Raw genomic sequence first — 15,968 nt, 5'->3', positions numbered from 1 at the left:
TCTTTGGCCCCTTGAGTGTGGCTCTTCCACAAAACACCACGGCCTGGGCGAGTCTATTTTGAAGAAGTGGCGTTAGAAGAAGTTTAAGTTTAAAAAATGTGGCTCTCAAAAGAAATCTCAGTCGCTGTACTGTTGCTATTTGGCTCTGTTGACTAATGAGTTTGCCGACCGCTGCCCTAGAACTCTCTGGCCATGGGCCTGTGGTCATGATTGTTCCTTCTAGAATTCAGCACGCGGAGCCCGTGTACTCTGTGTATGTGTGTATGTGTAATTTACTGTTTCAACCAACCATTTTCAAGCACACAATCCAGTGGCATCAATTCCATTTACAGTGTTGTGCAACCATCACTGCTCTTTCTAAAACTGTTTCATTATGCCAAACAGAAACTCTACCCATTAAGCAATAATGCCCTGTTCCCTTCTCTCCCTGGCGCCTGGTAACCGCCAATCTACTTTGTCTCTATGGATGTGTCTGTTGTAGATGTCTCACGTAAGTGGAACCATGCAACATCTGTCCTTCTGTATCGGGTTTATTTCACGGAACAGAAGGCTCTCCAGGCTCATCCACAGGGTAGCATGTACTAGAACCGCATTCCTTTTTTGTGGCTGAATAATATTCCACTGGCATGTGCAGACTGCGTTTTGTCTATGCGTTCACGTCTTGATGGACACTTGGTTGCTTTCCCCCCCTGCTTAGCTCTGTGAATAGTGGCATTCAAGGACCGGTTTGAATTCTTACTTTCACATTTCTGGGGTATATGCCCAGGAGTGGAACCATTGGATTATATTGTAATTCTCTGTGTAGCTTTTTGAGGAATCATCAAACTGGTCGCCACAGCAACTTTACATTTGCAGCAACAATGGATGAGGGTTCTAATGCCTCGCATCCCCTCGATACTTGTTTTTTAATGTCATGTGCCTTTGCATATATAATATTCCCTCCTCCCCGCCCCCCCCCCCCAGCATCTCTCTGAAGCCATTCCTGACCCCATCCAAATGTGGTTCTCCTCTCCGCCCTCTCCACATCCACACCTCTGGAGCTCCCAGGTAAGTTTCTGATGATCTCTGTCTCCAGTACTTGCCACAGGCCCATGTTCAAATGCTCAGTAATCCTGTGGTGTGCGGGGCGGCGGGGGGGGGGGGGGGCGGGGGGAGAATCGGTACCCCACTCTGGCTCAGAGTGAGATGATTTCCCGCTCCCACACCTGCCTCCACCCCTCTGAAGGTATTTACAGACAGGGAAACGTGGGCGTGGAGGAGAGTTATAGGCAGAGGAGAGTTGAATAGAGAAAGATCTAGGGGGCATCTTTGGATGTCTTCCTTTGCTCACCTTTTAGACTCACCTGTCGCGACCCCCAGGTTGAGAACCACTAGCAGGGTCGCCTAAGGCCATCGGAAAACACAGATATTTACATTACGATTCATAACAGTAGCAAAATGACAGTTATGAAGTAGCAACGAAAATAATTTTATGGTTGGGGGTCACCACAACAGGAGGAGCTGTATTAAAGGGTCGCGGCGTTAGGAAGGTTGAGAACCACTGTTCTAGAGACACACCTGCTGCGGAGGCCCCTTGGATTCTGGAGAAAAAGCGATGTCAGGGGATGTGGGGATGGGCCCGTGGTAGGCGGGCATGAGCAGTGGGGGGTCAGGATTAGACTTGGCTGCAGGAAAGTGACAGAGCCCCACAGAACAGCGGCTGGACTCCATCAAAGCCAGAGGAAGCCGAGCAGGCTGGTCTGGCAGCTGTCTCCACTAACTCCGCAGGGCCTCTGGCTCCCTGCAGCTCACCAGGCCACCGTCCCAGGGCGTGGTCCTCGCGGTCGGACCCGAACCGGCAGCTGGAATTCCAGCCACAGGGCGGAGGAAGGACTGAAGGAGAAAGGAGTTTGGGGGAGGGACTTGGAGCTGCCCCATGAGACTGGCTTGGATCCTCTTGGCCAGAACTTGGTCACATGGCCACACCTAAATGCTAGAGTGGCTGCGACAAGTGGTCTTTATTCTGGGGAGCCACGTAGAGGCTGAAGGTTGAGCACCCCACTACTACAGAGCAAGAGAAGAGGAAGAAGAGGAGAGGAGAAAATGGCAGCCAGCCTGTCTGCTGTGGAAGGACCAACGAAGAGAAACATGAATTGAGTAAGTACCATACTTCTTGCATTGTGCTTGATATTTTAAATATATTTTATTGATTTCAGAGAGGGAGAGATAGAAACATCAATGCTGAGAGACAATCATTGATCGGCTGCCTCCTGCATGCCCCCCACTGGGGATCAAGCCCGTAACCCGGGCATGTGCCCTTGACTGGAATCGGACCCGGGACCCTTCAGTCCGCAGGCCGATACTCTATCCACTGAGCCACACCAGCCAGGGCTGTGCTTGATATTTTAATGTATTAGCTACTTCTCCTCCAAACCCTCAGAGGCAGGCGGACCTTGTATCACATCATAATGATGAGGAAATGGATTATGCAATGAGTGGGGTCCAGAGCTAGGAATCTGAACTTTGTCATGCCCCCCCCCCCCCAATTTATATGTTGAATGAAAACTTTGAAACGTCCCCAAAGGAACTGAAACGGAAGACAGGTGTGTTCTTTCTTGGATAGGAAGACTCCGCATCGTAAAGATGTCGGCTCTTCTGAAGGTAGCGCATACTTTTAGCACGATCAGGTGTTTGGGGTTTTGAGTCTGGGAACTGGTTTCTCGGAGGATGTGGGCTTGTAGAATCAGTCCCACGTCAGGGTGGGATAAGCAGACAAGCAGAGAGGAAGAGAGACCTTGGCCTCAGCTCACAATGGCGAAACCCAGAGACGCCAGGAGGGACTGAGGGGGCCAGGGAGTTCGAGACTTGGCCCAGGCTCGGAGCGCCTGGCACGCCAAGATCAGAATCGGGCCCAGTCCCACTGCACTTAACGGTACACAATCACATCTGCTCCTCGGCCAGCTTGGGGACACCGGCTTGTTTTTCCAACAGATGAGCAAAGCGAGCAGAGGTGAAGGGCCCTGCGCAAGGTCACACAGCCTGGAACAAAGCCCCGGGTCCCGTGACTCCAATCCCGAGCTCTTTCTCCTGTGTCACCACTCCCGAGGGTCAGGAGCCTGCCCTTTGCCCTCTAGACAACCTGGCGCTCGGCAAGGTCGCTCAGCGGAAGAGGGAAGGCGTGACAAGGCAGTGTGGGGACCATCGGGACTGGCAGGGGCAGCAACAGGGTGGAGGACGAGGGGTCTGGACGAGGATGGCCAGAGAGGCAAGTCCCTGCAGCAGCATTCCTGGACACACCTGCCCCGGCACCGGGTGGCCCTGGTTTGCCTCACTGGCCTCTCCCGAGTCTCCTTTGCTGCTCCTTCTTCTTCCCTCATCCCATCCTCAGGGCCTTGGGCTGGGCCCCACATCCCGTCCTCTTCCCTCACATAGAGTGGAAACTGTGAGGTCTCACCTGGGGCCATAGCTTATGGGCCACATATTGCACGATTCCATTTAGATAAAACTAGAGACCTGGTGCACGAATCCGTGCATGGGTGGGGTCCCTCAGCTTGGCTGGTGATCAGGGCCTATCAGGAGGGCTGGCTGGCTGAGGGGAGGGACCGTGGGAGGTTGGCTGTGGGAGCACACTGACCACCAGGGGGCAGCTCCTATATTGAGCGTCTGCCCCCTGGTGGTCAGTGCATGTCATAGCAACCGGTTGACCAGTCATTCGGTCACTTAGGCTTTTATATATATAGGTGTTCAGAGCAGGCAAGTCCATAGAGACAGAAAGTAGACTGGTGGTTCTGGGGCCGGTAGGAGTTGGGGGAAAGTGGGAAGTGACTGATCATGGGTACATGTGGGGTTTTTTTGAGATCATGAAAATGTTCCAAAATTGCGCGGCTGGTGTGGCACAGTGGTTGAGCGTCAATCCATGACCCAGGGGGTTACGTTTCCATTCTAGTCAGGGCACATGCCCAGGTTTTGGGCTTGATCCCCAGTAGGGGGTGTGCAGGAGGCAGCCGATCAATTATTCTTTCTCATCATTGATGTTTCTTTCTCTCTCTCCCTCTTCCTCTCTGAAATAAATGTTCCAAAATTGATTGCATAACCGTGACTAACACTAACCACCATCGAATGGTATACTTCAGACGGGTGACTTGATGACAAGTGAATTGTCTCTCAGTAAAGCCATCCTTAAAATAACCCCAAGCCCCAAGCCCCCAGGGCTTCCCACTTCCCGCTCCTTCCTGAGGCTTACAGGGCGCCGCCTCGTCAGCCTCTGCCCCTGCCTGAGCCAGCTCCTCCTTGGACCCCGATCTCTCTCTGTCCCTCTCTCTCTACATGCAGGTCTTTCTGGAACTCGCAGTGCCTCCTGCCCAAGGCCTCCTGCCCTGAATACACCCCTCCCTCTCCACGGAGCGACCACCCTGTTCAGTGGTTAGCTCCCTGTTTATGCATAACTGTCTGGTCTTCCCCAACCTCGAGACAGGTGGGAGCTGCTGCTGAATGTTCCCCAACTCCTACACTCCTCTTAACCGTGCCAGTCCTCCCACGGAGGCATATTTGGCCGCCGTCCCCAGCAGACGGCAAGGCTGGGCTGCCAGCACCATGGGCCTCATTTGTAGCAGCGCCTGGGACAGACTTTCCTTACCTCGGGTGATGGATAAGCACCGGATGTCCCAGGCACTCTTCTAGCTGCGAGGGATGCAGCCGTGAGCGAGTCCCTGCCCCGGGAGCGTACAGTCTGGAGGGGGAGGTGGGCAGAATGTGCGCCCCCAGTGAGGAGGCGAGGAGGGCTGTGCAGAAAGGCAGTGCCGGAGGCCAGGCGGTGACCAGCCACATTGAGGGAGGGCTTCTCTGAGTGAGGACTCGGATCTGAGCTGAGGCCTGAATGGAGCACATGACCTTCTCAACAAGCACCTGCCCAGGGACTGAACGAGGACATGGGGTCAAATTAATACGGGCAGCGGGGCTGGGCACCAGAAGCCCGCCACATCGGCTACCAGACTGTGGCCTGGTGTCTGCTCCCGTGCACTTTAGGTCATGATGAGCAATTCCATTTCCTTCCCCCAACTCACGGTTTCAGCTGGGCCTCGCAGGGTTCTCTCTTGCTGACTGGTTTCCGGTGTGGCCCTGGGATGGCAGGGGAGGGTGGTGCTGTGACTAAGAGTCTACGATGAGCTGGTGGCTCCCCTGCATCCAGCCAGCAGCAGGAGAAAGCGGGGGACCAGCCAAGCCTAGAGGCGGCGCATCTCACGCGAATTCCACAGGAGGCTGGCACAGCTCCCCGCTCCGCTGAGCGAGCACCTCAGCAGCCTCCCCCAGGCCCCCCTGAGGTCAGCTTTCACCGTGCCGCCCATCTCCCGGGCCTATGGAACCCTCTGCGTCGGCAGGGGGTGTGGGCACTGTTCGTCCTGGGCTCCAAGCCCCACGAACCCACCTGGACTCTTCCTGGGTGCAGGGGACACTGTGCTCCTTCCCACCGCACCCCTCTACCAACACTGCCCCGCCTGCGCCTGGGCTGGGTCTGCGTGTTCTGTTCAAATCCATCTCCCCCAAGACCTGGTCCGAGTCCCATCTGCTTCACACTCCCCCGCCGACTGCGTCAGCCACACCGCTTGTCTGGAATTCTCGCTCCCATCAGCTCGCACACCAACACACCCATCACTGCCGGAGAACACATGGGTACCACGGACAGAAGCCTGATGTGAGCTAAACAGAAAAGGGGGCGCCCGTACCCTTTGACTCCCCGGCACAGGAAAGCGTTAGGGGAGGAGTAAGGGGAGGGGTCAGCCCTTCACCCTTTTGGCTTCAGACCCGAGGGCCCTTGGCCTGGCCCGGGCACTCCTGCCCCATCAGTGGCCCTGGAGGGAGGCAGGCTGAGAGGCTATTCAGACGCAGAGGACACGTGGGGTGACTGCTTTCTAAACCCGACTTCTGACGGGACGGAGACAGCCCCCCTGCCTCGCTGCGCTTCGCTTTGTTGAGCCTCACAGGCCCTCCACCGGCAAAAAGACTGTGCCTGGCTTGACTGGGCTGGACCCAAGCCCACGCCTCCGAGGTCTGCCTGTATTCAACAGTAAGACTGCCCTTGGAGCCCTAGCTGGGTTGGCTCAGTGGATAGAGCGTCGGCCTGCGGACTGAGGGTCCCAGGTTCGATTCCGGTCAAAATCATGTACCTTGGTTGCGGGCACATCCCCAGTGGGGGGTGTGCAGGAGGCAGCTGATCAATGTCTCTCTCTTATCAATGTTTCTAATTCTCTATCCCTCTCCCTTCCTCTCTGTAAAAATCAATAAAATATATTAAAAAAAAAAAAAAAAAGACTGTCCTTGGAGACCCGAGGCCAGTGTTGCTTACTGGATGGGCCAGAATCAAGTCTTGAAAGACTGTCCCAGGAGTATCTCTTTGGACTGGTACTGTGTGCCTTTTAAACCAACTCCGTCAGTGCTCTGAGCAGCGAGCGGGTTCACTATCCCTGCCACTTCTGCTCAGAGTCAGTGCTGTGGCACAGAACGGCACGCTCACTTCCTGACGGTGGGGAGGCACCTGACGCGGGCTCACTGAGGATTTGATGCGGGCCATTCGGGTGGAGAGCGGTCACTCACCTGCCTCGGGGCTCTGGCTGGAGCAAGGAGCCTGTCACCCCTGGGGCCGCACTGAAGCCCCCCAACTGAGGCAGACTCTGAGCGTGTCCAACCGCTCTTGTTCTCCAGTGTGAAGGAGGGCTCAGGTGTGGGGGATCTGCACTGCACATAACTACAGCGTCTGGAAGCACTGCCAGCCAAGGTGCCCCAATACAAGTCCCCTTTCATTTTTCCTGGTCATCCGGGCACTCTGGGGAGGTAAAACGTTCTGACTTGAAGACCAGCTACCGTAAGCAGGTCAGCGGGGCAAGTGCAGGGGAGGCGGACCACTGGTGCCGTGACACCCCCTCTCCAACAGGCCCCCCCGAGCGGCCCTGGCGCTGTGAGATCGCCTTGGGGCACCTGCTTGGAGCCAGGGCCACTGTCCCTCCACAGTCACGCCGGAAGACGAGCCTCTGTTACGGACTCCTAGGCCGCGAAGTACGAGGGACGCCAGGAGGGCGACCAAGCTCCAGCGGCGGCAGGGCCACTCTGCAGAGGGAGCAAGAGCAGGCCTAGCAGCCACTCAGCCACCTGTCGCTTTGGGTCATCAAAGGCAGCTGAGTGGTTCCGCGCTGTCTTCCCAAGCGCTCCCACCCAGATGCCTCCCTAGGAATTACACAACCACGGTCGGAGGGGGATGCCATCACCAGGAAGTCTGTGACCAAACAGACTTGACCCAAAGCAGCAATTTCCCCATTAAATTCTGAGGCCATCGGTCCAACAGCGCAGAGCCCCAAGGAGCCCGGCAGTGGCTGGCTTAAGTGTTCACTTCGGCAGCCCCATTTGGGACATTTCTGCTCAGCTTCGAAGCAGCGGGCCGGGGTGGACCGTGCGACCAGCGGCTCCCCGCAGGCCAGTGCTGGGCGAGTTCCCTCTCACGCATGGTCACTGCGGAGAAGGAAGTGAAAACACGCGTCTGAGCCGGGCAGCCACAGCTGAGGTTGGGTGCTGGGCTCTATTTAGGAACTAGACCAAGAATACAAGTGGAAATTCCTTGGGTTTCGTTTCTTTTCCGTTCACTCTCTAAACAAATCTCACTTGGTCTTCTGTAGCCAGTGCTGTGCGTGAACCGGCCGAGGCTCGCCCTAAAAACAGACAAGTACGTTTGAGCTACTTCGCACATCAAGGTTGCTTTGGCACGGCCCGGCCGGCGTGGCTCAATGATTGAGCGAACACCTACGAGCCAGGAGGTCATGGTTCGATTCCTGGTCAGGGCACATGCCTGGGTTTCGGGAGGCAGCCAATCGACGATTCTCTCATCATTGATGTTTCTCTCTCTTTCCCTCCCCCTTCCTCTCTGAAAACAAACAAACAAACCAACCAACCGAGGCTGCTTTGGGCACAGACCATTGTGTCCTGGCCTTCACTAGTGGGGAGGGGTAGCAAGGAGAGGAGGTGGGTGAGGGGACAAGAACCAAGTCAGCTGTGCTCTTCGTCCTCACTCCCGAAGTGTGGTCTACGTTTCCACCAGAAACGCCGAGAACACCAGTTGTGCCCCGCACCCCAACCCGGAGTGTGAGGGCGGGGCCTGGAAATCTGCATTGCGGACACGCCCCCCCCGCCCCCCCGCTTTCCAATAAGAGCCGAGGGGGGCATTGCTCCTCCAGGAGCCCAGGGACCCCGATGCCCCCCAAGGGGCCGGGTGAGTTGGAAATAAGGACATGAGTCCCGACTCTCTGACAGTTTTTAGGTTTTTATCTTAAGGTGAAGGCAAAAAAAGATACAGAGTGAAGAAGTCATTGTAGGTTTATTATTCACAGTTAATCACTACCTACCAAGTTTTATTCGCAGAGTTAAAGGATTAAGTACATAGGTCTTTTTATTTAAACACTGATTTTTTTTTAAATATATACACACAAAACTTAGTTCAGCAAGGCTCCATGATATACACCAATTCCAAAATAAAACAATCACGTGGTCCAGGTGCAGAATGCCAGATTCCTTTATCATCAGGGAGGGAGCGAGGAGAGGCCGAATTCTGTCCGGAGGAGCAGCGCCTCCTGGGCCTCTGAGTCCGGCTCCATGACCAGAGTCCAGGGAGACTCCGATGACCACCCAAGACCGTCACCAGTCACCAACTCCGGGACGGCTGTGCTGTGGGGAGGGACTGGGTTGAGCAAGTTCACAGGCACATGGCTCCGAGGGGCAAGAAGCTGGCAGGAGACGGACAGAGCGCTCTTCCGTGGACTCGGCCTGCCTACATTTCCAGTCTTCCCTTCCTGCTCTCCCTGCTTCTCGGAGACACTGAGTTTTGGGGGGCTGGGGTGGAGCAGCTATACACACAGCCCGCTGTGAATGGAGACAGGAAAACCACCCAGCTGCTTCGTGAACGCTGCCCTAAGGCTCACCTGGGCAGGTTAGGTGGGAACACAAGAGAAAAAAGGCATGAGCAGGTGCCCCTGGTTTGTAGAGCAAGAAAGATGACGTGGAGCTCGCTTTCCGCCGCAGTTAGGAACAGGGCGCATCCGGACAGAGGGAGAGCGACTGGCATTCCTCCGGCTTTCCCGTGTGTGAAACTTGCTGGCTCCGGGGTTTGAGTCAGGGGTCTTTGGGGACCAAGGAGGGGGGCAGACAACACCTGAGATGGCAAAGTCAAGGACGCTTACCCCTTTCAGCCAGACCCAGGCCCGTGTGGGCGGAGCTGCAGCCTGCCCCCCGGCCGGGCGGCTGTCACCCCACTCCCTGGGCAGCGGCCGCGCCCGCTCCGGCCCTTCTGGGGGCTCACAAGTATGACAGCCGAACCTGAGCGACGTCTGGCTCGGGGCAGCAGCAGGCCACACCCTCCGCTCTGCCTGCCGCCTGCTCTTCTCCACCTGTGCTCCCCCCGCCGAGGGAAAGGCATTTACAGACCAGGCGACACACGGGCTGAAAAGCTCTGGACTGTCTGTAACTTCTTGTAAAACCAATCAAACAAAACATCCCTCATAAGCAACCCTTAAGGAAGGAAAAAGGCACTATGAAAACAACATGCTCAGCGGTGCCACCGGGAGGGAAAGCAATGTCGGAAAGAGAGACAGGCTTGCAGGTTAACTTTCTCAGGAAGGCATGAGGGGCAACGCTCCTTCCTTCTGCCCCTCTAGTTCCAACTTTGACAAAATACATGGTGGGGGCTGGAGGGCAGAGTCCCCGACCTGCCCCCTCTGGCAGACTATAGAGTAAGCCCCCCACCCCCGTGTCTATGGAGAACCCACCAATGGCTGTTCTTTCAGTCATTCTGACTAAAGCAGACATTTTGCATAGAGAAAATACCAGCCCACTTGGTTTCTTTTCTTTTATTGTTGGCATCAGCTAGGACTATATGTGGCATTAAACGTCATGCACTGATGGACAGAGAGAAAAAAGATGAAAAAAGGACAAAGGAGGAGAACTAGGAGCAGCAGTGAAAACTTGTAATAAAAACTCTTTCTCTTAATTCATAGGTAAGTTTTGGCATTGTTATGTCCAACTCCCCCTCCCACCCCCCAAAGTTCCAACCAAAGTGAGAGGGTCACCAGGTGACCCCGCCAGGTGTTCGGAGCTCCTGCTCAGGCTGCTGTTAGAGGCAGCTCACGGGTTTAATTCATTTGTATGTGTTTAAATTTTTCACTTTCTTTAAATAATCTCTTCTTGATTCTTAGACGTTCCGGTTCACGGGGGTGACGTAATTGCGGGGAAACATGCCGGTCTGCCCGTGGCAAGCCCCTTTCCACCAGTTGGGGTCTGAGTTATCCATGACGTGGATAAAGTCTCCCCGACGGAACCCCAGCTCTCCATCCTCCTGGGGATCAAAGTCAAAGAGGGCTTGGACGTACGTCGGCTGCTGCAGAGGAGGGGCAGGGAGAAACACACACATTGCGTCCTGAGCGTGGCCAGTCCCGAGTGGGACTGGTTATGGGGGGGCCACAGATGAGTGCCAACTTTTCTACATTTCCCGAAGTAAACCCTCCTTTCTCCCCTCCCCCTTATTCGTACATGTTCTAAGGTGATGTGGGACAGGGGGACTTTTCACCAATGCTCAGAAACTATGAGGGCGGGTCTCACTCGGTGGCCGGTTGTGCCATCTGATTAAGCAGAGGGGCAAGTGCTGCTTGAAGGGGAAGGAACTTGGGAAGGGGCCCTCAGGTTTGGGTTAACAGCCCCGGACTGGAAAGTGCTTCAGTTCCTCCCACTTATCACCAGTAAAACCCTGGCGGTTTTATAGGGTCAGAAAGCCCGGAGCTTGACTGAATGAGGTGGTGCTCAGCAGGCACAGGAGGAGGGTTTCAGTGAGCCTCCCTCCCTCCCTCCCAGCGAGGACTCCCCTCACAATTTGCTCCCAGGGAGGGGGTGTTGGCTAGTGTGTTAAAGACCCTCCTTCCTAGGGCTGCAGGTGGCCGACGGGCCTCCCTGCCTCAGAGGAGCAGCCCCTGGGAAGGCAAACCTATTTCATTTTACTGATTCAGACTCACATCTCTGGCATGAATTAAGGGTAACACTTTGAACAACCAGTGTGGACACCCCAGCAGCAATCCTTTGAAGAGGCGCCTGCTGGCCTGAGGAGCTGTTTTCACTGCTCTGAGGCTTACCTGTGGCACCTGTTCTATGTCCCGGAGGAATATCTGCTGGTTTCTGGAGACGGATGTAGATCTGTGATAATCTACCAGCTCATTCAAAGAATTGAATTTCACCACCCAGAGGAAATACTTTCCAGCTCCATCTCGGAGCACCTTAAAGTGCTGCACATCATTTCCAAACCTGGGGGGAGGCAGGGAATATATAGGAGACCAGGTTAGGGGGCTCAGCCCTGGTTAAGCCCAGGCCACCTGCCCATCAAGGAGGCCACACTCCTCAGGGCCCAAGGGGTGCAGGGCTGCCGCACAGCACGACTCCTGGCTGGAGGGTTAGGATGCTCAGAGCTCCCGAGGCCCCTGCATTAGGACGGATGACTCCCAGTGACGCCATGAAGAACCCCCGCCAGGCAGGAAACCCTGTCCGCCGGTCTAATTCTGAAGACGTTTAGAAATCAAAGTCCTAACCGACGGCATGCCCCACAGAGTACCAAATGAAAGAAACAGCCTATTTAAGGCAAGGCGTGTGATTTAATTCCATTTTCAAGTGCAAAAAAGAATAACAATAATATTGAGAAAAATTAAGATCTTATGTGATTAAAATAAATAAGTAAATAAAATCTTATGTGAGTTTAAAGACTTATAAAAGGTGGAAAAGGAAATGAAGTATGCAGAGGAGAAACTGGACGTACGTTCAATAGTTCTCTGTGCCTGGGTGAAGTCATGTGTTTTGTCTTTTTAATAATAATTTTTTAGAGAGAGGGGAGAGGGAGAGAGAGATGGAAACATCAATGGGAGAGGAAGTCATCCATTGGCTGCCTCCTGCAGGGCCCCCACTGGGGATCGAGCCCGCATTCTGGGCATGTGCCCTGACTGGGAATCGAACCGGCAACCTCTCGGTTCCTGGGTTGATGCTCAACCACTGAACCACACCAGCCGGGCAAGTCATGTGTTCTATTCAGGGATTTTCGTTCTACTCCTGGGGAAAGGGTCTCAGAACAAAATAAGCTACTGGGACAACGAATAGAGGTCCAGTGCTCCTGCCCCCAGAAAAGGCTCCTCTACCACCTGGTCAGGGAAGTGCTCCCTTGTACGCCGGCCACAGAAGCAGCAAGAGCTGACGGAGCGGGACGGCCCACTCTCACAGCGCGCTTCAAGGCCAGCACAGCAGCTCCACGAAGGCTCTGCCTGTCCCGCTCACTGCCCAGCCCTCAAAAGGCATCTGAGAAGATTTGTTAAATGAATGAAACTAGTCTCTCCTCTGGACCCGCAGTCTTAAAGCTAAAGAAACTGAACAACCCAGAAGGTGGCAGCACCGAGCTCGCAGGAAGGCACTGAGGAGATGCACAGTGTCAGGAACAGTACAGTAAGTCCCTCCAAGTCCTCACTTGACTGTCGTCCGCAGGTTCTGTGACTTTAAGGGAGACGACTTGAAACAAACCTGATTTTACCATGTGTGGACTGTATAAGCACGTTAAGTTTCAACCACATCTCATCAATGTTATGCTGAAGGGACCTGCAGTACTGCTGTTTCAAGCGAGAAAAGAGGACGGGGAAAGCTTTAGAGGAAGGACATATTCAACGACACTTCTGGCCCCACAGAAGTGCACTCCACGTGCAGCGAGCTGGTTCTGAAAGGACGGCAGTGCTTCCTGTCACAGACTCACAACGTCTGGAACCTAAAGAAACGCCCCGGAGACCGGGATTCTCGCACCTCCTTTGGGAAGGTGTTTGTGTTGATCAAGAAGGTTAACGACATTGGTTTCAAATCTTATTTCTAAAACAGTAAACACATGGCTCTTTCACTTTTTATCTGATAAAAGGGAGGGGTGTGCCGTGATCAGGGGCACCAGGCTGAGCGCTACCTGCCACGGCGAAGCCCAGTGAGTTCACTGGCTGCTTGCACTCCTTGTCCGATCCTGTTTCGTTCACAATCGGGTCAGGACAAATACAAGGAGGACAGGCGATGAAAAACAAATTAAGAAGCAGCACACGGACACTTGCATCTCGAGGTGCTCTTCACCAGACCCTCATTTGCATGTGCTTAGTCAAGCACCGAGGGCGTGGGGGAGTGTGGGGGCGCAGGGGAAATCTCTGTACCTTCCACTCACCTCTGCTGTGAACCTAAAACAGCTCTAAAATATAAAGTCTACTAAAAAAAGCCATTGTTAGAAGAGAAAAACTTACAATTAAATCCAGTTTGACTTTTTCATGTTGAGACTAAAAACTATGCTGGAAACATATCTGTAAGGTACTGCAAACGCCACCTGAAATCACCTCCCCTATCTTCACTGAGGAAAAAAAAATTCTAAATTTAAATCTATATATCAAAAAACCTACTTTAACCAGATATTTGGTCTTAAAATGAAACGAGATATTCAGTTAATTTTTGAAACAGAAAAAAAATCTTTACGCCCTAGCCGGTTTGGCTCAGTGGACAGAGCATCGGCCCGTGGATTGAAGGGTCCCGGATTCGATTCCGGTCAAGGGCATGGACCTCGGTTGCAGGCTCGATCCCCAGCCCCTGGTTGAGACGAGTGTGGGAGGCAACCAATCCATGTAGCTCTCTCACATGGATGTTTCTCTCTGTCTCTTCCCCTCCCTTCCACTCTCTCTAAAAATCAATGGAAAAAATATCCTCAGGTGAGGATTAACAAAAAATAAAACGAATCACTTCTTTATCCTATAAATTAACTGGTTTGTAAGATTCTTAGGGGCGGGGTTCCTGTGATTCTATATTATTAACTAGAAAAGGACTGAATCAAATGCAAATAGAAATGACAATTTGATTAAATATTCTTATGTCACAAGTGGGGGCTGACTTGCTTAGAATCCTCTAAGTTCCAATTTATATTCTCTGTGACTCCAGGGTGATAAAACTTCCTGCCTTCCCTAGCCCCTGTTCACCAGCTCCTTTCCACATTTAAATTTACCACAGGGGAACGCAAAAACAAACAAACAAAATCCCAAACCCCTTGTGGTGACCTTTTAAATTAATGTGACAGGCCCCGGCTGGTGCTGGTAGATTTAAGCTAGATACCTGGTGGAGGCTCAAAAAGGCAGCTGACGTGGCCATGGCCTGCTGTTAGAGAGCTGCAGGAGCCCAGGGGAAAGGGTGAGGAGGAGGAGGAGGAGAGAGCTGTGTGAGGAGACACCAGGGAGTGGTGGGGATCAGGGAGAACTGGCAAGCACGTGCTGTCCAAAGTGCTGCTGTTCAGCAACTAGACTGCTTCCATGGGGAGTCGAAACCAGTGCTGCTAGAACACGTTCTGAAGAGGGGCCAGAAATCAGTATTTTAGTGTAAAATCTCCTGAACTGTAAGATACTACCAGTTTGCAACCTCTGGTGCGTGTCATCAGACACCTGGCCTGTGGCTTCCCAACCTAGGTCGGCAGGAGACGAGGATCCCGCGACCACGGCAGGAAGTACTTACTTGACGGAGAGGGAGAAGTCCCCAGGAGCACTCTCGCTCTCTCGGATAAGGAAGGCCCCGTCATGCCGCTGTTTGCTAAGCATTTCTTCTGCCTTGGCTCTGGGGATTTTGCCAAAAAACCACCTAAGGAAGGAAGGCAAGCCGGTCAACATCTGCTTCCCCAGAAAGAAATGGGACATGCAGCCTCCGAAATGTGAGTACAGAACTCCCCTTGACAGGGGAAGGGCCTCCCTCCTGACCCTCAGTCTCAACATGCCCCATCACGCCCTTCAGTCAGGCCCTCCTTTGAGAGATGGACAATCTCCCTTCAAACGCCTTCCCCTAACCCTAACCCTAACTCGACCCCGCTCTCCAGAAAGTGACTCAGAAGGCACTCTTCCCTTAAAGGTAGACACTTAAAAATGGGCCTCCGGGGCCAAAGCCCCTGGGCTCCCTACTGACTCATTGCAAGGCACCGTGGAACGTCCAGGCTGCTGACGGAGGCACAGCGGGGAGACGGGCTCCTTCTTGCAGCCATCTGATAAGGCTGCAGCTTTGCTACAGGGGGAGCTGGGGGTAGGAGAGCTGGAAGGCCCAGAGGCTGGAGACAGGGTTACTTCTTGTAACAGCCCGAAGGGAAGAGGTTCAGGCTGTGAGAGGGCAGCCTCCGCTGGTAACTAAGGTTGGCCTTCCACTCAAAGCCAGTCTCTGCTGACCCTGCTCAAAGTGTACCCTTTAGGAGCCATCAGGAACATCATACTTTATTTATCATGTGCATCAGCAGCTAGTTGTAAAAGTCGATTTTTCATTTGGAGCAAGTTAGATTCTTTTGATCCCAATGCTAATTCACCTTGGTGACAAGAAAGAGGGTGAATTCATGGAAAACTGTGTGAGCAACTGGCCTGTGACTTACCAGGAGGAAGAGGAGGAGAGCACTCTTTAAAAGCTTAAGGTCACAGCTGCCTAAGTATTTCACACGAAAACCATACTAATTCAGATGGATAGACTGCGAAAACAATGTTCTCTTTTCAAGGTTGTCTTTAATATATTGTCATGATTATTTTTTAAAAAGCAGCCATGTTTCTTAGAGCTAATAAAGACCTGTCTGCCCTGCCGTGTGGCTCAGTGGTTGAATGCTGTCCCAGGAACCAAGAGGTTGCTGGTTCAATTCCCGGTCAGGGCACATGCCTGGGTTTCGGGCTCGATCCCTAGTGAGGGGATTGCAGGAGGCAACCTATTGATGATGTTTCTCTCTCATCAATGTTTCTGTTTCTCTATACCTGTCTTTTCCTCTCTCTTTCTAAAAATAAAATATCCTATCTAATAAAAGAGTAATATGCAGATTGATCATCACTGCAACACTCAATATAGCTGCCCCCATGTGGTCAAAGATCCTGCCCCCATGTGGACACAAGATGGCCACTACAAGATGGCCAGCA

At 53.3% G+C, this 15,968-nt stretch overlaps 1 protein-coding gene across 2 annotated transcripts in view; it reads right to left on the bottom strand.

Moving 5' to 3' along the window:
* Nucleotides 1-8,319: 8,319 nt before the first annotated feature.
* The window catches only part of GRB2 (growth factor receptor bound protein 2), a 58,376-nt gene continuing 50,727 nt past the window's right edge, over nt 8,320-15,968 (bottom strand). The window contains exons 4-6 of one of the 2 annotated variants that reach the window (XM_079797137.1): nt 14,551-14,673; nt 11,136-11,304; nt 8,320-10,390 (exon numbers count right to left, since the gene is read on the bottom strand). In XM_079797137.1, the coding sequence (XP_079653263.1) occupies nt 10,205-10,390; nt 11,136-11,304; nt 14,551-14,673 (478 nt within the window). In that variant the 3' untranslated portion in view covers nt 8,320-10,204. The remainder of the gene's footprint in view (nt 10,391-11,135; nt 11,305-14,550; nt 14,674-15,968) is intronic. The other variant, XM_079797138.1, reaches the window with a different exon arrangement.

This window comes from Cnephaeus nilssonii (assembly GCF_951640355.1).
Source record: "Cnephaeus nilssonii genome assembly, chromosome: 19".
In the NCBI taxonomy this organism is placed as follows: domain Eukaryota; kingdom Metazoa; phylum Chordata; class Mammalia; order Chiroptera; family Vespertilionidae; genus Cnephaeus; species Cnephaeus nilssonii.
This window is presented reverse-complemented; position numbering and strand designations above follow the sequence as displayed.